Here is a 24,178-nt window from a genome sequence, read left to right as displayed (position 1 = left end):
CACAGGAGGGAGCAGGAGGGAGGGAGCAGGGACGTGGACAGAGGCCACCCTGTCCAGTATGAAGAGCTGTGGGGTCCTGGCCAGGGAGGCTCAGGAAAGCAGGGAGCATCTCCTCAGGCCTGAGAGAGAATCTGGAGACAAAGTAAACCCAGTTTCTGATGACATAGAGCACATATAAGTCACTTCTACTACAATTCAAAGTACCATGTCCCAAGGAAACTACTTTGTATGAGGGGAGTTAGACCTATGGTTTTTTTTGGGGGGGAGGGCACTACTATCTTTACTTGAAGGGATGAATGACAAACACTATCATTATTTAGGTTTGGTTAATCTGTACACACTTTCTAGAAAATGAATGTCAGTCTGTCCCTTTAAGAAAATCAACTGGCAGTTGACAAATGACAGTAATTAATTGCCTTGATAAATTGCAAGCTCCAAGTAAAAACTAGATACTGGAAAATTGTGTCCCATTGCTCTAAACTTGACAACTTCCAGTAGCCACTTACTTTTCTTTTCAGATCTTTGGTAAGTAAAACATACATGATTTTCAAAACTTAATTGTAGAATAATTGACATAAAGGTCATATAAACTAGTAAAACTGCATCACTTTTTAAAAGCATGTATTAGTTCAACATTAATAATCAAGAGAGGTCTAGGGAATTAATGTAACAGAATAGAAAATAATCAATGATGTTTCGCCCTTCATTTTGCAAATAACATTTGAAAAACCACCACCACACCAGTGGTTCAATTTATTGTTGAAGTGAAACAAATTTGAATATTCACAATTACCTGAAGGGTACTTAAAATGCTATTCTCACATATTTCAGAGAGACTGTATAGTTTTTCATTGACCAACCAAAACAAAAAGTAAACACAGGAGAAATATGACAATCCAACGTTCTTCTAATGACACAGAGAAGAAAGACAATTGCAAAAATATAAGCTGTAAAAGATCCACTATTTACCGTGATTATTTTCATAAATACCTCTATTTCTTTAAGACACTTTGTGAACATACAATGGGTCATTAATACTGTTCTAAATTAAATAAAAATATCTTTAAATTGGTTTTATTCCTAGTGTAGTAAATACTGAGAGCTACAACCTCCTAAAATTATGTTCAGGCCCTCGCTAATTTGTATAAGTGTGCAGAGATCCTGAAAGCAAAATGCTTGAAAATCTGATCCAGTCCCTGGCCAGGCCTGAGGGCCATGGTGTGACAAAGGCTTTGGAGCAGGAGAAAAGGGGGTAGCAAAGTCCCAGGTATCAGGTGTGGTTCTCAGGGTCTCAGCACCAAGGGCTGTGTCTGGGGCAGGGAAGGTTACTGTTGGATATTCCCATCTCCCCACAGTTTCTCTTTCTCTCACAAGCTGCCTTGGGTCCTCCTTCCTGGATAGGGTGACTCACCCTAGTCCTCACTCCCCATTGCCTGGAGGGTCCAGAGCAGCCAATCAGCATCACCCTGGCTCCAAGTTACAAGTCTCCACTGACCCGCCAAGATTCAAATGCTCAGCTACCTCTGGGGCACAGGTGATGAGGCCCCCAACTCTCCTGCTGCTGCTCTTCTGGGCTCTGGCGCTGACAGAGACCTGGCGGGTGAGTGCGGGCTCGGAGGGAAAAGGCCAGTGAGGAGGGGGAAGTAGAGGAACCCCGGCGGGGGCGCAGGCCCCCGGGAAAGTCGCGTCCCCGCCATCGCTGGCCTTTTTGTGCCCCGTGACCCCACCTTGTCCTGACCCCTTTCTGTCCCTCCCAGCCTCCCGCCTGCTCTTGCCCCCTGAGTCTCGGCCCTTCTCGTCCCGGCGCCCCTTAAAATCTCAGGACCCCCCTCGCCCCGTCCCCTCCCGCTCCGTCTCCCCAGCCTGGGTCTCCCCTCCCGCCCCCAGGCCCCCACTCCCTGAGGTATTTCTACACCATGACGTCCCGGCCCGGCCTCGGGGAGCCCCGCTTCATCGCCGTGGGGTACGTGGACGACACGCAGTTCGTGAGGTTCGACAGCGACTCCCCCGGGCGGAGGATGGAGCCGCGGGCGCCCTGGGTGGAGCAGGAGGGGCCGGAGTACTGGGCGCGGCAGACGAGGAAGGCGAAGGGCGCCGCACAGACGTTCCGAGTGAACCTGCGCGCCCTGCGCGGCTACTACAACCAGAGCGCGGCTGGTGAGCGGGGCGGACCCGGGGCGCTCACGACCCCACCCCCGCGGGCGGGCGGGGACCCCAGACCCCGGGCCCGAGCGTCCCCCGAGGCAGGGGGACCCGCCGGACCCTCGACCCGGGACGCGCCCCGGGACGTTCCCCGCGAGGTTCCCGCGTCAGTTTCGGTTTATTCCCGGGGGGGCGGGCGGGGTGACGCGGGGTGACCGCGGGGTGACGGGGCGGGGACAGGCTCTCACACCCTCCAGTGGCTGCATGGCTGCGACGTGGGGCCCGACGGGCGCCTCCTCCGCGGGTACAGTCAGGTCGCCTACGACGGCGCCGATTACCTGGCCCTGAACGGGGACCTGCGCTCCTGGACCGCGGCGGACACTGTCGCTCGGATCACCCGGCGCAAGTGGGAGGAGGAAGGAGAGGCGGAGCGCGTCAGGAACTACCTGGAGGGCAGGTGCGTGGAGGGGCTGCGCAGAGACCTGGAGAACGGGAAGGAGACGCTGCAGCGCTCAGGTAAGAGGGGCCACAAGGTCTCCCCAACCCCTCAGGCCGGCACCGCGGGGAGGGTGGAGTCAGGGTCACAGCAGCGCCCCCTCTCTGGTCAGGGGAGGAGGAGCCCCTGGGTTTCCTGACTCCCCAGAGGACCCCACTTTCCCTCAGAACAGTTAAGGAATCCAGTCCCTCCTGAGCCTGAGGGGAGACCAGCCCTGGAATCTCCCTTCACGGGATCCTTTTGCCCAGGCAGCCCTCTTGGGAACCATCAGTGTTTCTCTCAGGGTCTTGTTATTGGTCGGAGGACATTTTTCTTTTCTTTTCTTTTCTTTTCTTTTCTTTTCTTTTTTTAAGATTTATTTATTTATACATATAAGAACTGGGGTACAGGCCAGAGGTGTGGAGGACAACAGGATTCACCAGAGACAGAGCAGGGAATCTGACTCCTGCTTTTCTGAGTGACTAGGTCTGTCCCCAAAAGTCTGTGCTCTCCTCCTTAGAGCACTGCCTCCTCCTATCCAGAGCTGTCGCCCTAATTCTAGATCTAAGGAATGAGAGATTATCCCAGACCAGGCTTGTTCCTAGATTTTGTGCTTCCTCTTCTAACCCCACTGCCCTGTCCATTCTGAGGCTGGTCACAGGAGGTTTTTTCAGGTCCAGGAGGGAAAAACCAAAGTGTGTAAGTTCTCACCCTTCTCCTCAGAGGCCCCAAAGGTACAGGTGACCCACCACCCCACCTCTGACCATGAGGTCACCTTGAGGTGCTGGGCCCTGGGCTTCTACCCTGCGGACATCACCCTGACCTGGCAGCGAGATGGGGAGGACCTGACCCAGGACATGGAGCTGGTGGAGACCAGGCCTGGGGGGGATGGAACCTTCCAGAAGTGGGCTGCTGTGGTGGTGCCTTCTGGAGAGGAGCAGAGATACACGTGCCATGTGCAGCATGAGGAGCTGCTGGAGATCCAAGTCCTGACTTGGGGTAAGGAGGGGGGTGGGCACAGAGCTTCTCAGGAGCATCAGGAGCCCCTCTGGAGACCTTTAGAGCATCAGATGGAGGCCTGGGGCTCAGGGTCTCACTTTCCCTTCCCCTCCAGAGCCCCCTCTTCAGTCCTCCATCCCCACTGTGGGCATCGTTGCTGGCCTGGTTGTCCTTGGAGCTGTGCTCACTGGAGCTGCGGTGGCTGCAGCTGTGATGTGGAGGAAGAAGCACTCAGGTAGGGAAGGGAGTGGGGCATCTTGTCTACTAGGGACTTTCAGGCCACAGATAGAACTTGCCCTGCCTGGTATTGGGAAGTACCACCCACACACTTGTGTTGCCCAGTCTGGAGCTGATTGTTAACCCTCTTTTGTAAAGCATTTTTGAAAATGAATCACAAGTTGTTCACCTTGATAATTCTGGTGATGGGGCCCTGATTCCAGCAAATGGCACAGGGGAAGGTCTCTGCTAAGGGCAAACCCCAGGAGGCAGTTGGTCCAGTCCCCTCTCATCTCCTCTCTTCATCTATCCTGGTCTTGCCCTAAGTGTTCAGTCACTTTTCTGGAAACTTCCCTGTGGCCCAGGACTAGGAGATTCCTTTAGGATTTAATGGCCTGATTCCTCCCTGGTCTCAATATAATGTTTCTTCCCACAGGTGGACAAGGAGGAAGCTACACTCAGGCTGCAGGTAAGTGTGGATCAGGGGTTTGGTCCCTGAGCCCCTGGAGACAGTGTAAATGGAGCCCATGTGGAGTCACCCCCATCAGTCCCTCCTGTGTGCTCATCTCTCATGGCTCTGACCAGGTTCTGTTTTGTTCTCCCCCAGGTGGCCACAGTTCCCAGGGCTTTGATGTATCTCTCATAGCTGCTAAAGGTATGACCCTGGAGGCCTGAGGTAGGAGGAGCTGGGGGGAGGAGCTGGGGCAGAGGATGCAACCAGGTTATGGGGAAGCTTTGAGAGGGACATTCTGAGGATGCAGTGGACTATGGAGAATGTCAACATTTATGTGTTTCTTTGAAATTTTTTATGATCCTTTTCCTTCACAGTGTGAGCCACCTGCCCTGTGGGGACTGAGTGATGCAGGATTTCTTCTCATCCCCACTTTGTAACTTCAAGATATGCCGGTTTCTTTTGCTGCAAAAGGCATCAGAATGTGTCTCTGTTCTTATGAGATAATGTGAGGAGGTGGGGAGACTGGCCCAGCCCTGCCCACCAGGCCCCTTCCCATACTGACCTGTGTCTCTCCTTGATGATTTTCCTGTTCCGGCAAAGGTAGCTTAGTCTGCATCTACCCCTGTCTTTGTGTTTTCCTCAAGAACAGTAACTACTTCCCTCTGGAAATAATAATTGAGTTCTGAAATTACTTTCTGTGAACTTGTCTGATGGGTTAGAGGGCTAATAAAAATGATTCCTAAAATTTGAGATGAAATAAATGGGAACCTTTCACAATCACGTGTTTGCTGTGCTGAGTCTGCAGGTGGGGGCAGGAGAGGCTGGGAGAAGCCGAGGGGGATGAGGCCTGTGTCCAGTCAGTGCTCAGTGCGTTGTGGGCTTTGATGTGGTCACTCCTCAGGGGTCATCTCTCTGCTCCTTTGTCCTTGTCCTTCAGGAGCACCTGTCCCAGCAGGGCCTGTGATCACAGGGACTCAGACCCCACCTGGCCTTGTGCTCATGTCTGGGCAGGGAGTGCTTGTGTGGCGGGTCAGCCCAGGCTCAGCTCAGGGTCTAGCCTTCTGCCCTCAAATTTCTTTCTATTTCTATTTTGATTCTTTGGTTTTTATTTTGCTTTGTGCCTGTTCATTTTCATGTTTAAATACCAGGCCTCATGTGCTGTTAGTCCCTGTCTCTGACAGCAGCAGGAGGCACCTGTCGTTCCCCACAAGGCCCAGGGGGGCCCCTGCACATAGAAGTCTGATAAATTTCCAGACTCATCTAATTTTTGGCCTCATTTTAGGAATGTTTTCTGCATTATTAGTTCCATCTTTTCCAACTCTTTTTGAAAGAACAAAATCTTGGTATTACTAGAGAGGAGGATTTGATAATATCCTGATGGATTTAGAGAAGTTCCTAATAGATTTATGTTTTTCCCTACAATATCTCCCTGTAGCCCTGCCCTTAAATGTAGTAACCCCAGTGCTGGTGCTAATCGAGACCCATGGGTTGATGGAGTCAGTTACCTTCATAGTTGACTGAAAAATAGGACTCATAAGCTTAGGAACCCAGGCCTCCCTGGTGGCCCAGGGGTTAAGTCTCAGTGCTATCACCTCTACACCTCCAGTTCAATCCCTAGCCAGGGAAATAACCCACATATGGCCCAGCAGACCTCTCCTATTTCTCCTGCTGCTCCCCTTTGCAGTGTATTTCAGTAAATCCTCCTGTTCTGCTCCCCACTCTGTCTCTGGTTTATCCTTTCACCACCCCCACCCCTGCACTTCTGAACTATACCCAAGTTATACGCAAAAATAAATCTTAACCACAACAAAAAACCCCTAGGAACCTCTTTTCAAAAGAACTATGTAATGTGCCCATTAGTAAAAACACTGTCTCTAGAACAGGAGGTGCTCTACACTGATGGCACAACTGATGACTGTTGCACAAGATGTGTGACTGTTTATGCAACTAGGAAAACTCAACGAACTAAAAACATGCACAACTTGCAGCCTGTGGAGAGTGTGTCCTAGTGGGGAGGGAAGACTGAGGATTTTGGACTGTAAATCAAACAGTCAACCACTCGTGTCTGGTTAGAAGTGGGTAGGGGATGTGGGAAGGTGACCAAGTCAGTGTGTGGGGACACTGACTTGTTTGTTTATTTTCCCAGGATGGTCAGTGTGGGTCTCACTAAAGTGACCTTTGAGAAAAAGTTTGATGGACACATTACCCACAGGGATGTGATGTGCAGGGAATTCAGTCCAGGCAGGACAAACCTCCAGTGCAGATGCCTGAGCAGGAATGTGTCTGTGTGACTGACATGAGCACAGAGGCCAGCTGCTGCAGCAGAGGCCATTTGAGGTGGGATCTGTGCACCCAGATCATGCAAGCCTTGAGGATGTTGGGAGGGTTTGACTCTCTGAGTAAGATGTGGGGTGACAAGAGCTTCTGAACAGATACACACCTGTGGGACTTCTCTCTGGTAGCCTCAGTCTGGCTGCTGTGCAGCATGGAAGGGGGAGAGGTGGGAAGAGAAATGGAGGAAACCAGTGCAGGTCCCAGGACAGAGAGGTTGGTGACTTCGCTGGGGGCTGAGCAGGGATATAACAGGAAGTGATAGGACTGTGCGTATTTAGACATGGACTTTACAGTGTTTCCTACTACTGGGCTGTGAGAAGGGGGTCAAGGATGACACTCAGTGTCTCAGACTGTGCAGGTAGAGAGGTGGAGCCTCAGTGACATGGGGAAGACCCCAGAAGACCCATATGTGGGCATCCCAGGAATTCAATTTAGGAAGTTGAATGAGCTCTATTAGAATTGAAAGTGATGTTGGCAGTTGGACAGAAAAGTCTGGGGTACAGGTGACATGCCTGAGTTAAGAAATAGAACCTGGGAGGTGATTTGATGATAAGATATTTAAAGTCTTGAGCATATAAGGGGCACCAGCAAATGATGACTAAGCAAGAGAAAGGAGCAGAATTGAACCCCAGATTCCACAATGATGAGCAATCTGAGCAGATGCCCCCCAGAGCCAACTGCACAGTCTGACCCCACATGGAGAAGACATGGAGACCAGGGAGCCCCCACTTCAGTGAGCTCAGGAGTCACCAGGACACTCATAAAGACTCAGAAGGTCTAGAACAGAGTCTGAGAGTCTATTACCTGGCCCCTCTCCTCCCCCTAGGGATGGAGAATTTAGGGCTGACTCTCTGGAAGAGGCACTTCCTTCCCTAGAAGCAGGAATGAATAACAGGGACTCTGGAGTTCAGGTTCCCATCCAAGGAGATGAGCAAACCTGTATAAAATGGGGACCCAGTACTGGGGGAGCAACTGTTAGGACCTAGACACCTGGCTCTTCCCTGAGGCCTGTACCCATAGTTACTCAGTAGGGGTGAAATTTGAGGACCCCTAACCTGACAGTGGACCTTGTCCTGCCGCTGGGGGCCCAGGGAGCCTGGGGAAGGCCTGGCTGAGCAGGAGAAAGGGCAGCTCTGGTCTCCTGTGCTCAGCCCTGTGGCCACACGGGGGCGCTGCCGCGCTGTTCCGGATTCTGGTGGAGCCGCCAGGACGGGGCGGGGGCTGAGGTGGGCAGAGTTGGGGGTCCTGGAGGGCGGCGTCCTGGGGTGAGATGCTCTGTGAGGAGTCAGAGAAGCAGGACTCAGAGGAGAGGAGACTCCGGAGCCTGCCCTGTGTGTGAGGTTTCCAGCTTTTCTCCCCAGAACCCCTCTCTCCAGTCCCTTGAAAGCAATACCTGGGGAAACTGGACAGTTCATCATTTCTCCTCCTACAACCTAAAACTTGTTGAAGGCTATTTTTTTAAATACCATTTTAATTTAAAATTTAAATTTTAAACAACATTAAAAAAATACTGTTAGATTTACAGAAAAATGGCAAAGCTAGTAGAACTCCTATATAATCCACATCATTTCCAAGTTGTTTACATCTCATGTGACCACAGTGCATTTGAGCAGCTGAGGAAGAAATATGGATGTACTTTCACTAAACTCTTCGCTGTATTTGGATTTCATCAATTTCCCTAATGCTCTTTTCATGCTCCGACATCCCACCCAGGACACCACATGAAGTTCCAACCACGTCTCCTTAGTGCCTCTGGCTGACAGTTCCTCAAACTTTCCTCTGCTGATGACATCTGTGAGCAGAGCTGCTCAGGCACAATGGCCTCGATTTGAGGTCATTCTCCAGCAGCACATCAGGTGCACACACATGCACTTTCGTTTTTCCTGTCTTTAGTTACTGTTGTCTTTGGAAGGAATCACTATGGGCGGCTCACACTTCGTGCGGGTTCTGCTATAAACATTTACTTCCATGCAGGGTTTTTTGGTTTTGTTTCTCTTGCAAATACAAGTTTTCAGATTAGTTGGGTAAATAGCAGGGACAGTGCTCACTGGACTGTATGGTCAGTCTGTGTTTGGCTTTAAAAGAGACTGTCAGATCCTCCCTCGTGACTGGGTCATCCTATCCTGCCAGCAGTGATGAGGGGTCGCTTCATTTACAATATCAATTCTAGATACAAGTCCTTTATCAGATACGTGATTTGATTTGCAATCATCTCTCCCACTCTGTGTCTTACACTCTTGTACTCATACAGTAGTATACACTAGTGACTAGATACAGGCATAGATATATTTTTCTGGAACGAGAAATGATAAATTGCTAACTGGTTTTGAACAGATGATCTGACTCACTGGAGGGCTGTGGTGGGAAGGGGGTGTTATTCATTTAGCTACGTAAAATCTTGCGTTTAAAATTTTCTTCTGTGCTCATGAAATAATACTTTGAAAATTAAATCCTACTAAAATCCCTTCACCTGCATAACACTTCACGGATCGTATCCTAATCATATGCTAAGCGCAGAGCGGCACGTCTGCCACATGATGAACCTGCACATCATTATCTCTCATGGTTTGTGGCTGCAGGTTGGGGTCACTCTTGGTGGTGTCCGTGCTGTAGGTTTTAGACAAATGTACAATGACATGGATACCATATTGTGTCCTACACAGTAGACTCACTGCCCTCGATATCTTCTGTGCTCCAAGGAAACAGAAGCAAGAATAGACCAGTGGAGACACATCAAACTGCAAGCTCCTGCCCAGGGAAGCAAACTGTCATTACATGTAAAGACACCAGATGGGGAGGAAGAAATAATTTGCATATCACATATCCAAGATATACGAATAATACATAAAACTCAATGACCAGAAAACAACCCAATCAAAAATGGGGAGAGGAGCTAAGTGGACACTTCTCCAAAGAAGATACAGATGACCACAGGCACATGGAAAATGCTCCCATCACACGTCATCAGGGGATGCAGAACCACAATGAGACACCACCTCACACCTGTGAAGTGGCTCATATTAAAAAGTCCAGAGACAACAAATGTTGGCAAGGTGTGGGGGGAAAGGAACCTTCATATACTGTTGTGGGAATTGATGCAGCCCCTACAGAAAACAGTATGGAGTTTCCTCAAAATATCAGAGGTCCCAGAGGTCTGCCTCTGCCAGACGTCACAGCATTCTACTCGCTGGGTTTTATCAAAAAAAAAATGCAAAAGCTCATTTCAAGGGATCTAGGCACTCTGTGTTCATTGCAGCAATATTTACAATAGCCAAATTATGGAAACAATCTATGTGCACAAGAGATGAGTGGAACTATTGTGGCACGTATACAATGCAATACTACTCAGCTGTGAAAAATGAGGAAATCTTGAATTTACAACAACATGGATGGAAATGGGTAAAACTATGCTAAGTGAAATAAATCAGGAGAACCACAAATAACAGATGATATGATTCATATGTGTAATATACAGAAACCAAGCAAAGGAACAGATAAAACAAAATCAAACCATTGGAGTCTGTCTGCAGAATGGAGGCACCAGAGGGGGTTGAGGGTGGGGAGATATAGGAGTAAGAAGGCCCAGAGGAACACAGGGGAAGACTCTGGGTGTATTGGTGGGGGGTGAGGGAACCTGCATCTGAGGAGGTGCGTCTCTGACTTTGAGTCATGTGCAGTGTGTAAATGCATGTTACCTCAAAAAATACAGTAATGAACTATTTTAAACCAAGAAAGAAAAGTAACTTGTCACCTCCATCCATCACTGACCTCAGGACTTGGCCTTTGCCTCTTCACTGTCATGCAGGGTGAGGGGCTGGTTTCCCACAAGGTCATTGGCAGGAGGTGCAGGGACTCCTGGGGCTGCTCAGACACTGCTGAGTAGAGACACTGCAGAGAGGGCGGCTCTGAGGGGAACCAGAGACAGAGGGTCAGAGTAACCCCAGTGCTGAGTGAGGGTCTGGTTCTCAAGTAGAGGGGAGTGTGTGTGTGTGTGTGTGTGTGTGTGTGTGTGTGTTAACAGGAGCAACAGGGCACATAACATAAGACAATGGGGGGCAATTACACATCGAGGCCCCAGAATAAAAGAATTCAAATCTCATAAAAGTAAAAAGTCAGTACAACACCTCAGTAAGAAATATTCCATGAAGAAGCAGTTTTTGAGCAGGACTTGAAGCAGAGGAGCTGGAGAGAAGGAGGAGGTGTAGAGTTATTCTCATGGTTGGCTTGAGCTGTAAGGAGGTAGGAAGAACCCCCTCCAGGCCCCTACCTAGGATGTGGTTGCACCTGACAGCTCTCTCCCCTAGCCCCCAACATTCACTTCAAGCTCCTCTCCTTTGGGATCTCTCTAGAAATCCCACTGGCCTCAGAGTCAGGGAGCTCAGACCAGGCACCCCCTCTGTTTCCCAAGGGATTACTTCCTCCGTGGGCTTCAGCCACTGCTGACTGCGCTGGAGGGAGTCACACCGGGCTGAGAGGGAAAAGTGTGTGCTCTGCTGGCCTGGCCCAGGGGCAGGATTAGCCCAGGTCACCCCAGTTCCTGAGTTAAGCCTTTGTCCACAGTCCAGGAAGGGAGGGGGAGATGCAGCAGGGTCTACCTCAGCTCCTGGAGGAAGGTGTAATGTTAGAGTGGATGAAATTATTGTTTCTTCATTGTCTGGGACTCTCCCACCTCCCCAGGGTCACCCTCCATGTGCAGCAGGGAGAGGATCAGATAAACCCAGGCTGCTTCCCCCACCTCCCTCCCTCCCTTCCTCACCACTGTGCTCAGGATGACTGTCCTGGTCCCCACTGGCAGAGGAGGCAGAAAGAGAGTGTTGTTACCACATTAGCCACCAGGATTGTAGGTAAGTGTTTTCCTTTTCACTGTAAAAGTTCTATTATTTTTTGTGGATATAATTATGTGAAATAGAAAATTGTAGGGAGGGAGAAAATGTTAACACAAGCAAATAATGAAAGCAGGACAAAAAGGCAAAAAATCAAACAAAATAAACATTTTGCCTCAGGGCCCCCCTGCTGAGGCAGCTGCAGTGAGGAAGGGTCTCAGGGCTGAGGGGGCTGAGGCCTCAGTGTGGTCACATCCCCTGGAAACATCCAGGTTGAGGGTTGGGTCCTCTTAGTGACCAGCACCCTTTACCTGCCCAGGCAGCCATATGTGATCAAGTTGAATTTAAAAATTCCTCCTGATGTCGCTCTTGTGATGGAGGGAGATGAGGAGGGAGACAGAGGAGAGGTGATGACAGAGGCTGGGCCTGAGACTGCTGCAGAAATGACCAGATTCTGACCTCAGTGTTAAAACAAAATAAATACAAATCTTCACATTATAGCCCTAGAAATAGCTGAAATCATTGCGTTCTGAGGGGTAAGTCACAACAAGATAAATTGTTTTCAGTGTGTGTTTGATGGAAATGTCCTAACCAGTCATTATCAGAAACAAGTCCTCCTGAACTGCATTTTTGCATAATTGTATTAATTTCTTAACTCAAATGACATATATTGGGGTGCCCTCCTCCAGGCACTGGGGTACAGAGTGCACAGTCCCAGGACTCTGTGTGTCTGTAACTCAGGGTCCAGCTGGAGACAGGCCCGGGGAGCACAGAGCAAGGGGCTTCTGACCTGGGAGCCGCTGGGCCTCCTCCCTGAGGAGGTGACAGGTGACCTGAGCCCCAGGGGGAGCAGGAGGTGACAGGGAGGTGAGTCACCCCGAGGAGACAGGGTGAGGGTCCTGGGTGTTGGGCTCAGGGCTGGGTACGGGCAGGAGCTGGAGCCACTGCAGAGGGTGCTGAGGGGCGTGGGCCTCGCCCTGGGCCTGGACTCCAGCTTGTCACACCCCAGGATGCGGGTGGGACCCGCACAGGGCCTCCCCACCCCGAGCCTCAGTTTCCTCACCTGTGTGTGGTGAGGTTAGGGATGCGGGGAGGATAGTGAGCTGATGCCTGTGAGTCTCAGCTCAGGGCCTGGCACATCATGGGCGCTCAGCCCCTGTCTGCTCTCCTGGCTGCAGGGAAAGGGAGTGGAGGAGAAAGTGGAGGTGATGCCAGGCCCTGTGAGCCCTCCCTGCCTGGTGTGGGGAGCAGAGAAGGTAGGTGAGGGTCCATGTTGGGAAAGGCCTGGGGCGCCGTGGGGAGCAGAGACTGGAGAGGGTGAGCGTGTGCGGGGCAGGGAGGAGGCTCCTGCGGCCTGACTAGGGCAGGTGTGGTCACCTCCTCCCTGAGCATCTCCTCTTCTGTCCGTTTGTTCCCCTTCCTCACCCACCTTGCAAGACAGTCATGACCTTGGGGCCACGACTGGACTCTCCTGGCAGAGGGGACCTGCAGCGTCTGCCTGGGGACAGGGGCCCGGGGAGCACCTCCTGTGGCCACAGCTTCTGCCAGGCCTGTCACAGCCGATTCACTCTCAGACCCACCAAGGGCCACGTGCTGTCCACACTGCCAGGAGCCATCCAGGAGCCAACAGCAGCGGCACTGGGTCCTGGTCAGCTTGTGCTCTGGCCCCAGCCCAGAGCCCAGGGGAGAGAAAAGGGGTTCTGTGAGCAGCACAGGAAAAGGATAGTTTTGCATTTCCAGGAGAAGCAGCAATTCCTGGGTGTGTTTTGCAAAGATCTTAAGTAAGAACATCTCCTTATGCTGAAGAAATTGAAGGCTTAGATCTTATGAGTTAGGTAAACACTTTTGCAATCTTGAAAATATAGGACAAAACTTTGATGAATTGCTCTATTATGGACTAATAAGCACTATTCTAGAAAGACAAAGTAATCTATTCTAAACTCAATACTGCATGCAACAATATCATCTGTCAATCCTGGATTATGTGGGTAAAAATGACTTGTGAATGCCGAGCGACTTCCCTGCTAAAACTCTCAGCATCAGAAGGCATCACATACTGCAGGGGAGAAGGAGGGAGAGGGATGAGAGGGAGGGAGGGAGGAACACAGGGGACTGTGGTGATGGTGCAGGGGTGCCTTGGGGAAGGAAATTCTACGGGGACTACACCTGAGGGGGAGGGGGGGAAGCACATATTGTTTAAAAATGAAAAATAATGTAAAAACTAAAAAGAAATTAAAATTTAAAGAAAAATTGCTCCACCTGCAGGACAGAGGAGCTTCAGGGTTGCTCTAAGATGTCACATCCACCCCAAGACCCTCTTGAGATTTCTAGGTAGGAAGGAAGCATCATTGGTCAGATAACGAAAAGGACAAAATAGCCCTGAGGAGATAGGGATTTTTTTTTAAATTATTTATGTGAGGTGGGCTGTGTAGGCAGATAAAACCACTGTCATTTCTATTTTTTTTAAAGATTTATTTATTTATACAAGCACTGGGGTACAAGCCAGAGGCACAAGAGGATGAGAGGATTCACCAGGGAGCAGGGAGCAGAACAGGCAGAAGGACTGAAATACACTGCTGAGGGGAGCAGTGGGTGAGACAGGACAGGTCTGCTGTGCCATGTGGGAATCTCCGTGGCCCCTGGCCAGCCTGGAAGCTAACTGGGGCTACAGAGGTTGCGGACAGCTCCACAGCGCTGTACTCAACTTGCTGTGCCACTAGGGAGTCCCCACTGTCATTTCTAGAAAAAGCATGACCTTGATATATTCATCAGGCATTCTGGGGCAAAATGGTAAAATCTAACTCAGTCTTGCCAAAATGGGGATTACTTACTGAAAAAACCAAAGGCAAAGCCGGGGTGCAGCTGGACACTGTGGGCAGGGTCTTCTGTCTCCTTCATCCTCTTTCCTCAGCTTGTCAGGGGGAGGGTCTGTTCATCAAAGGCCCCTCCCAGGTGACAGAAGGAGATTCTCCCAGGCTTGGGGACCCTCTGATTCTGGGAGGGATTCTGTAGGGATCACCGAATTACTGACCCTTCTTTCCCTCAGGTGGAAGGGGTGTGGTTTCTAGGCCCATAGCTGTATCCTCAATAAGCTCACATGACTTATTGCCCCTCATGGTGCTTGTGATAAAAGTGAGCTTGAAGAAATTATATGATTTATTCAAGGTTGCACATTTAGGAATAGAGTCAGGATTCGAACCAGATTTCCATCTAAAAGGAGTTGAAGTTTTCATGATCCTTGTTCTTTGCTGCTTTACTCCATAGATTTTCAAATCCTACCAGAACTGTTTTGCATTATTTATTTAATGGACTCGTATTCATATGATCCTTATTCAAAAGGATTAAAATATACATCTTTAACTTTTAAAAGTTTACTTCCAATTACTAATATTTTAGTTTTCACAAATATGGAAATCTTGTAACCATTTGACATTTATGCCATGTCCACCTTTTGTGTTATTGGATATGTCAATATACACATATATGTTCCACAAGAAATGTTTCAATTTTATTTTTTTATTATTTTGTTGTTGTTCTTGAAGAAAAATCTATTTGTTTATTTATTTGTATTTTATTTTATATATTTCTTACATCATTTTTCTTTTTTGCACAATGTATGAATTTTCATCTTGGTTATATTCCCCACACAATTGCACCCCCTTCTTTTGACCTAAATTCCTCCTTTCCCAGCCTTTCACCCCCCCAACCCCCCACCCCCATGGTGTGTCTCTGGTTTATAGTTGCTTGTTGATTTTGATTTTTACTTTGTATTAATTAGTACAATTAATTAGTTTTTTTCCTGGTCCCTTATTTAGGTTTTCTAAACTCCTGCTATGAGTGAGACCATCCAGTATTTTTCTTTTTCTTTTTGACTTATTTCACTGAGCATGATCCCTTCTAGCTCCATCCATGTTGCTGCAAACTGCATGTGTTTATCTTTTTTGAATGCTGAGTAATATTCCATGGTGTATATGTACCACATCTTCTTGATCCAGTCATCTATTTTTGGGTGTTTGGGTTGCTTCCATAGCTTAGCTACTGTAAATAGTGCTGCTATAAACACAGGGATGCAGGTGCCCTTTGGAATTAATGTTTCTGATTTTTATTTTTTTTTTTCTTCTACTGGTTTTGGGGTTTTGTTGTGCTTTTTCTAGTTCTTTAAGCTGCGAGATTAGGTTGTTTCTTTGAGTTCTTTCTTGTTTCTTGATGTGAACCTGTATTGCTATATATTTTCCTCTATAACTGATTTTGCTGCATCCCATACATTTAGGAAATTGGTGTCCTCCTTGTCATTTAAGTCAAAGCATTTTTTAATTTCTTCTCTGATCTCCTCTTCCAGTAGTGTGGGTTTCAATCTCCATGAGGTAGAAGAGTTCCTTGCCTTCTTTTTATGGTTTATTTCTAGTGTGATGCCTTCATGGTCAGAGAAGATGGTTGGTATGATTTCAATCTTGGTGTACCTGTTGATGTTTGTCTTGTGTCCCAGTATGTGATCGATCCTGGAGATGATCCATGTGCACTTCAAAAAAAATGTGTTCTCAGATTTTTTTGGGTTTAGTGTTCTATAGATGTTTGTTAAGCCCATGAACTCTAGTTCCTTATTTAGAGCTTTAGTGTCTGTCCTTACTTAATTTTTGTCTTGTTGATCTATCCATTGTTGATAGTGGTGTGTTGAAGTCTCCTACTACATATGTGTTTTTTTCTGATGTCTGTTTTCAGAGATGATAATAGTTGTCTGATATATTTTGGTGCTCCTTCATTTGGTGAGTATATGTTAATGAGTGTTATTTATTCTTGAAGTATTGTCCCCTTGATCATAATGTAGTGACCACTGGGGTCTCTTTTTACCTTTTTGCATTTGAAATCTGTTTTATCTGATATATGTATACCTGTTCCTGCCTTCTTTTTTGGTCCATTTGCTTGTAGGATTGTTTTCCATCCTTTTACTTTCAGTCTATTTTTATCTTTTGTAGTAGAGTGAGTTTCCTGGAGACAGCAAAAGGTTGGTTTTTATTTCTTAATCCAGCCTGCGACTCTGTGTCTTTTTATTGAAGAGTTTAGTCCATTTACATTTAAGGTTAATATTGATATGTTAGAGTCTGTATTTGCCATTTTGTTTGACTTTTCTCTGGTTTTATTTATTTATTTTTTTGTAATTTTTTTTTTTTTTTGGTCTTGTTTCATTCTTATTCATCCCTCTGTTGGTTCTGGCTTTAGGACTCCTTGTAGTATTTTTTGGAGTGGGGGTTTAGTCATAATGACATTCAAGAGTTTCTGTTTGTCTGGGAAGGTCCTTATTCTTTCTTTGTAGAGGAAGGAAAGCTTTGTGGGATAGAGTATTCTCGGTTGGCATTTGTTGTCTTGAAGTCTGTTGAATATGTCCCTCCACTCTCTCCTTGCCTGTAGCGTTTCTTCAGAGAAGTCTGATGTCAGCCTGATTGGTTTTCCTTTGAATGTTATCTGTTTCTTCCCTCTTGTCAGCTTCATTATTTTTTCCTTGTCTTGGATTCTTGGGGGCTTTACTATTATGTGTCTTGCTGTATTTTTCCTTTCATCATGGAAGTTTGGTGTTCTTGCTTCTTGTATGTCTATTTTCAGCTCCTTCTTCACATTTGGGAAGTTCCTTCAATTATTTTCTTGAATATTTTCTCTGTTCTTATGTCTCTTTCCTCTCCTTCTGGGATTCCTATAACACTTATATTTCCTTTCCTCATGGAGTCAGATAGTCCTGAAGTCTTTCTTCATTCTTTTTCATTTGTACTTCTCTTTCCTTTTCTGCTTTGGTTCTTTTTATTTCTGTATCTTTGAGAGTACTTATTTGTTCTTCCATTTCATCTATTTTGCTATCACTGCTTTTTCCAGAGTTCTTTAGCTCCTCTATTAATCCTTTGATCTCCTGCATTTCTTTCACTTCCCTCTCTAGGGACTCAATTTCATTCTTCTGTGCATTGATTATTTTCCCCTTATCGGTGTTTTCCTTAATGACTTCTGACAGTTTTTTAATCACGGCAATTTTAAATTCTCTTTCTGGAAGGCTCAGAAGTTCTTCCAAGTCACTGTTGTTGCAATTTGGTGGGTGATTTTCTTTTTGTGGTGTGTCTTTTCCCTGAGGGCTTGCTTGGTTGCTTGTAGTTTTTCTTCTCCCTGCTGCTTGTTTTCTAATTTGTCTTGTGCATTGGGACACTGTGTTGCTGGTATAGGCCAGCATCTTTTTGGTATGCTTTTTCTGGGATGTTGGAAACTGGTGGTCCAAATGAGACAAATACTGTTATGTCAGAAGTCCATTAGGCCAGTGGTACTATGAATATGTTAATGACCGCTGTCACAGAGTATCTCCTCCTTCTGTGTTTGTTTAATTCCAAAGGTGTGTCTTGAGGTCCCACAGACTGCCCTGGAGGTGGGGTGGCAGGATTGCCTGCCTGGCTCCAACTCCCTGCCAGGCAGGGCCTGGCTTGTGGGGTCTTCAGCTCACCTCTGGCTGGGGTGGGGGCAGCCCTTTCCCAATTCCACAGGGTCTTGGTGGGTTCTGGAGGCAGAGATCCCTATTCTAGAATGACAAGTCAGAAGGGCACTTCCCTGCACCTGTGGTCTGCCTGGGCAGAGTCTGTATCCCCCTCTGGGCTCCAACTGGTGGCCAAACAGGTCCTGGTGTGTGGGGGCTTTTCAGCTCACCTCTGGCTGTGGGGACAGCCCTTTTCTGGTTCCAAACGGTCTCAGTGGTGTCAGACACAAAGGCATAGATTCCTATTCTAAAATGGTGAGTCAGGAGTGCACTTTCTTGCACTGGCAGTCTGCCCTGGATTTAGCTGGAACCAGCTCAGGGCTCTGATTGGAGGCTACCAGACAGGGCCTGGCTTGTGGGGATCCCTCAGCTCACCTCTGGCAGCCCTTTCCCAGTTCCAAGTAGTTTCAGTGGTGCCAGACACAAAGGCAAAGATCCCTATTCTAGATGTTTGTTTTTTAATCCAGCCCGCTACTCTGTGTCTTTTCAGTGATGAGTTTAGTCCATTTACGTTTAGAGTTAATATTGATATGTTGGCATCTGTATTTGCCATTTTGTTTGTCTTTTTGTGATTTTGTTCCTTGCTTTAGTCTGTTCTTATTCATTCTCTGTTGGTTTTGGCTTTAGGACTTCTTGTAGAATTTTTTTGGAGTAGGGGTTTAGTTGTAATGAATTTCTGGAATTTCTGTTTGAGAAGGTCCATAGTTTTCTTTGTAGAGGAAGGAGAGCTTTGCAGGGTAAAGTATTCTTGGTTGGCATTTTCTGTCTTGAAGTTTGCTGAATATGTTACTCCATTCTCTTCTTGCCTGTAGTGTTTCTTTGGAGAGGTCAGAAGTTAACCTGATTGGTTTTCCCTTATAAGTTATCTGTTTCTTCCCCCTTGCTAGTTTCATTATATTCTCCTTGTACTGGATTCTTGCAAGCTTTACTATTGTGTGTCTTGCCTTAGTTTTCTTTTCATTGTGGTAACTGGGAGTTCTTCTCACTTCTTGTATGTCTATCTTCATCTCCTTTTTCATGCTTGGGAATTTATCTTCAATTATCTCCTTGAATAATTTCTCAGTTCCTTTGTCTCTCTCCTCGCCTTCTGAAATGCCTATAACTCTTATATTTCCTTTCTTCATGGAGTCTGATAATTGCTGAAAAATTTCCTCATTCCTTTATCTCTCTTCATTATTTTTATTTCTGTATCTTCAAGAGTACTGATCCGTTCTTCCATTTCATCAATTCTGTTTTCATTGCTTTTCCCAGATTTTTTTTGCCTCCAGTAATCTTTTAATCACCTGAGTTTCTTTTATTTCCTTTCTTAAGGTCTCATTTTCATTCCTCAGTTCATTGATTATTTGTCTCACATCATTTTTTTCTTTTTAATTTTCTTTATGCCTTTTAATCATGATTTTTATTAATTCTCTATCTGACAGGCAGAGAAGTTTTTCCATGTCATTGTTGAAATCTGGTGACTGTTTTGCTTTTTGTGATGTGTCTTTCCCCTGCAGGCTTGCTTCGTTATTTATATTTTTCTTCTCCCTGGTGTTTGCTTTCTAATTAGTTCTATATGTTGGGATGTTGTGCCACTGGTGTTGGCGGGCATCTCTTTGGCGTGTTCCTTCAGGGGTATTAGAAACTATTTACCCGACTGAGTCCAGCACTGTTAGGCCAAAGCTCCACCAGGGTGTTGATGCTGTGGCTGTGTTGCTGGGCACTGTCCCTTACAGTTCCCTCCCTCTGTATTTACTCAGTTGCAGCAGGGAATCCAATAAGGTGTCCCTCCCTGCCTTCCAACAATGAGCTAGTTGGTGATTTTGTTCTGGTACTAGGTGGCAACAGAGACCTGAACTTTCTGACTTGTGCTTTTTCCCAGTATTTCTCTGGGAAAGGAGGGCATAGAAGGGAGCACCTCAACACAGGAGCTATTGCTCATGCTGGGTGCTGTGTCTGCCCCGTGTTCACCTGGTGCTGTACCCCTGAGTTCTGCACTCTAGTTCTCAGTTCCAGGGCTCTGGGATCCAAAACACTGGCTGTCACCCTGTGCAGTGTCCCAACCCCCAGATCCCATGCCTGGCTCTCTGTTCCAGAATGCAGGCTGTCACATGGGACCTTGAATGTCTTGTTCCATGTCCCGTTTCCCTTCTCATCTCCGTTTTGCATGGCACACCCCTTCTCAGAGCCAGAGGTGGTTTTGAAATCCCTGACTTCCACCTATCAGGTATTTGGTGATTTTGTTCTGATTACTAGGTGGTGCCAGAGATCTTTCGTAGTATCCTTCCAGAACTGTGCTTTTTGTGTGTAGGTCTCTGGAGAAGAGAGTGGGGGTGGCATGAAGTGCCTCAATGGCGTGGGGTGCTGTGTCTGCCCTGTGACCCACTGCTGTGGGGATCCCACACCCCAAATTTCATTCTCAGTTCCAAAGACCTCAGATTAGGGACACCAGAAGCAGCCCCCGATTATTCAGCTTTCGGGATTTCAGCATTTTCAGATCTTTAGCAATTCTGGGGTCAGGGATTTCTGCCCCCAACATGCTCATCTCCCAGAAAGCTGTTGTGGACCTCTGAAGGATGTAGAGAGGCTTCCAGCAGCCAACCTCAGAGAAGAAAAATTCAGAGGCCTTTTAGGAAGGCAAGTGTCTGAAACTGCTCCTGGTTTTGCTGCTGTTACAGTCTGGCAGGGAAGGCCAAGGCCTGGAGCCAGGCACCTGGCTGAGCTGCATGAGTGTGGCCATTTGTCAGGTTGTTTGGCTGCTGCAGCTGCTGCTTTGATTGTCACTTGTCTGGTGCTGTGCTGGGGCAACTCGGCAGGTGAGTGTCTCCTGTTGTGTCTTCTGCTGTCTACATGAGTTGGAACCTGGCCTATAGTCTGGTTGCCATGTGCGCCAGGAAAACACCATCTTCAGAGCATGGCCTTTTGTTCAAGATTGGAGCTCTCATTCTCAGTGGCGGGAAGACACCATCTTGGGAGCATTTGTGTTTAGTACTTTAAAACACTGGACATTGCTTTGGGTATGATAAATGGCCATTTTCGGCCTCAGTAACTCTATTTTTCCCTGGCTTGTCAAATAAATACCATTATTGTTGTTCTTGAACCTGAGTAGTCTTGCAATTGTACACGTGGGTGAAGAACTCAGATGGCAACCAGTAAACTATTTGGGCAGTGTCCTTGGCCAGTTTTTGGGTCCCTTGCTGCCTTGTGTCACAAGGCCTATCTGTTTCTTGCTACATGTTCAAGTGGTAGAAAAAAGCCTTTCAGGGTATAGGTTGTCTGTTGTGTGAAAGCTGAAATATAGCCTGATCTACTCATTTTCCTTATGATAGTAAGTAAGGAGAGTGTTCATGTTAGAAGGTAGTCAGTGTTGTGAGAAGGGTGACCTAGAGTGTATGGAAGAGGACAGGGAAGCTGTCTGCTGGGGTTATCACTGTGACCTCAGCACTGGGCGTGCACATGTGGGCCTAGAGGAGGGGCATAAAAGCAGTGGAAGCACAGCAGCAACCCTATGAGAGGATCACTCTGAGACAAGACTGATAAGGGCTAGGGATGGGGAGAAGATGGGTGAGACACTAAGCTGGTAGAGTAGGAAATCTGCACACACATATTGTTTGTGGCCTGTCTGCTCTGAGTTAATTTTCTAGCCCAAGCACACATCTGGAGGCTGCAGGGAGCAGTGCTGTCTGAAGACCAGCCTCAGCACAGGGGGACGAGCCTGAGGCCAGGTGTCCAGGAGGGCAATAAGGAGCTCTGGGGACTGGACATCACAACCTCCTAGCAGCAGTAAAGGCCTGCACACTGCTGAACTGTCTGTGTTCATCTCACTATAAATAGGCAGCTGGAAATGAAATGTGAAGGCAGTTTCTTTAGGGTATTAACCCTCCATCTTCCAGATTGTCGGCTGTCTGATTAAAGCGCACTTCAAAGATTCAATTCCTATATTTGCTCTATTGGCATTTGGTGGTGACAGGTCGCCCGAATCTGGTCTTTTGGTTACAAGACCATGAGACTACAGGAGACTGAGAATGCCAGAGAGAGACGAGAGAGTGTGTGAAATTCACTTTGGGAAGCTGCCTACCTTCTGGACCCCAGCCCAGTCCACACCTGCCTCCTGGCATGCCAGCCTCCCTGCCTGGTGTACCTGTGTTCCTGGTTCCTTGAGAGACTATTAAAGCCTCCAGAGAAGCAGGAATCTCTTTATCCATCTGCCCAAATTGACAGTGAACCTACCCTATGCATGCCTGCACCTAGACTTGTCATCAGCAGAAAGCTCATCTCTATCTTCCAGAGTGCCATCCTTCCAATATCAAATGGGTGATACTTGTGATGAATATGTTGGAGATTCCACTGCTGTCTTCACTACCCTGGTGTAAAGAACCTGAAGTAACTCAAGCTCTTCCTGCACCCCCCCAAAATCCAATGATGGGCCTAGTTGTAACAATGTGTCAGTTATGTGACTATGGGCACATAACAGTAAAAAGGGGGCTAGGAGGCTCAGTTTATATTTGGTCTTTTTCTGTCTCTCCCTCCCTGCCTGCTTGCCTGGGTTATTTGGTCCCCTGTTTCAGCATCAAAGGAATGTCAGACATATCTAAGGCTCCAAGATTCTTTTTTTTTTTTAATGTATTTATTTATTATTTATTTATATAAGTACCGGGGCACAGGCCAGATGTGCAGGAGGGTGAGAGTATTCACCATAGACAGGCAGGGAACAGAACAGCCAGACTGAGGAAACACACTGGTGAGGGGAGCAGCGGGCGAGACAGGAGAGGTCTGCGGCACCATCAGGGATCCTTGCTGGTCAGCCGGGATTGTACTGGCGCTGCAGAGGATGTGGACAGCTTCACAGAGCGGTGCTCAACCGCCTGTGATACCAGGGGAGGTCCTAAGGCTCCCAGATTCTTTTTCCATTTGTCCAAATCAACAGCAAACATGTACAGCCTGGGATGTGCAGGACACCTGGAGAAGGCCAGGGCTCACCTAAAGGGTGGGGCCAAAAGGATCATCTCTGCTCTTTTTGCCGATGCCCCCATGTTTGTGATGGGCGGGAACCACGAGAAGTATAACACCTCCCTCAAGATTGTCAGCAATACCTTGTGCACCACCAGCTGCTGGTCCCCCAACCAAGGTCACCCACCACTTTGGTATCTTGGAGGGATTCATGACCATGATCCATGACACCACTGCCACCTATAAAACTGTGGATGGCCCTTCTGGGAAGCTGTTATGTGATGGCTGACTGCCTAGGATATCATCCCTGATTCTACTGGTGCCCCAAAGCTTGTGGGCAAGGACATCTCTGAGCAGAACAGGAAGATGACTGGCAGGACCTTCCGTGTCCCCACCCCCAACATGTTGGTTGGGGATCAGACCTATAGCTGGAGAAAGCTGCTGTACTTGAAGACATCAAGAAAGTGGTGAAGAGGCATCTCAGGGTCCCCTCAAGGGTATTCTGGGATACCTTGAGGACCAGGTGTTCCAAGCAACATTAACAGTGTCACCCACAACTGCACCTTTGATGCTGGGGCTGTTGCTGGCCTCAATGGCCTCTTTGTCAGACTCATTTCCAGGTATAACACTGAATTTGTCTATAGCAACAGGGTGGTGAGCCTCCTGGTCCACATGGTCTCCAAGGAATAAGAGTCCCCAGATCACCAGCCCCAGCTACAGCACGAGAAGGAAGAGAGAGGCCATCAGTTACTGGGGAGTCCTGCCCCAGCTCACGCAACACATGGAGAATCTCCTGACTCATCACTGGTCCATCCCAGAACCCCTGGAGAAGGGAAAAGGCTTAGGGCACTCTGCCTTATCTTGTACCATCAATAAACTATATTGTACCCAGCAAAAAGAAATAAGATTAAAAAAGATGAAAGATAAATTAAGGGACTTATGGACTCCATCATGTGGACAATATTCACATTATAGGGGTCTCAGAAGAAGAGAGGAAGAGAGGGGAAGAAAGCTTATTTAAAAAATGAAAACCTCCTGACCTGGGAAATGTTAGAGACATGTAGAACCAGGAAGCCAAGAGATTTCCAAAGAGTCCCACACCAAGACACAAGATAGTGAAATTGTCAAAGTTAAAGATAAGAAGAGAATAATAAAAAAGCAACAGAACAAAAACAACTTTTTTATATACAAGGGAACCCCCAGACTATCAGCAATGCTGTCTGAACTGGGACTTTTGATTTTGGGAACTTTTGTAAAATTTTGGTTTCAATTTCACATGCTTATGATAAGTTTATTTAAATTAT

General features: G+C 47.4%; 1 protein-coding gene and 1 pseudogene across 2 annotated transcripts; both read left to right on the top strand.

Moving 5' to 3' along the window:
• Nucleotides 1-1,537: 1,537 nt before the first annotated feature.
• LOC311187921 (saoe class I histocompatibility antigen, A alpha chain-like) lies at nucleotides 1,538-4,507 on the top strand (the record flags this gene model as incomplete). The annotated part of the gene is made up of 5 exons (XM_084259691.1): nucleotides 1,538-1,604; nucleotides 1,888-2,157; nucleotides 2,383-2,658; nucleotides 3,732-3,851; nucleotides 4,440-4,507. The coding sequence occupies 5 exons, from the start codon at nucleotides 1,538-1,540 to the stop codon at nucleotides 4,505-4,507; spliced, it is 801 nt and encodes a 266-aa protein (XP_084115817.1).
• Nucleotides 4,508-22,856: 18,349 nt separating this feature from the next.
• On the top strand, nucleotides 22,857-23,532 carry LOC311187920 (glyceraldehyde-3-phosphate dehydrogenase-like; annotated as a pseudogene). The gene has a single exon. The product of its transcript is annotated as a glyceraldehyde-3-phosphate dehydrogenase-like (transcript).
• The last annotated feature ends 646 nt before the right edge of the window (nucleotides 23,533-24,178 follow it).

This window comes from Talpa europaea (genome assembly GCF_964194135.1).
Source record: "Talpa europaea genome assembly, contig: HAP1_SCAFFOLD_45, whole genome shotgun sequence".
NCBI lineage: Eukaryota > Metazoa > Chordata > Mammalia > Eulipotyphla > Talpidae > Talpa > Talpa europaea.
This window is presented reverse-complemented; position numbering and strand designations above follow the sequence as displayed.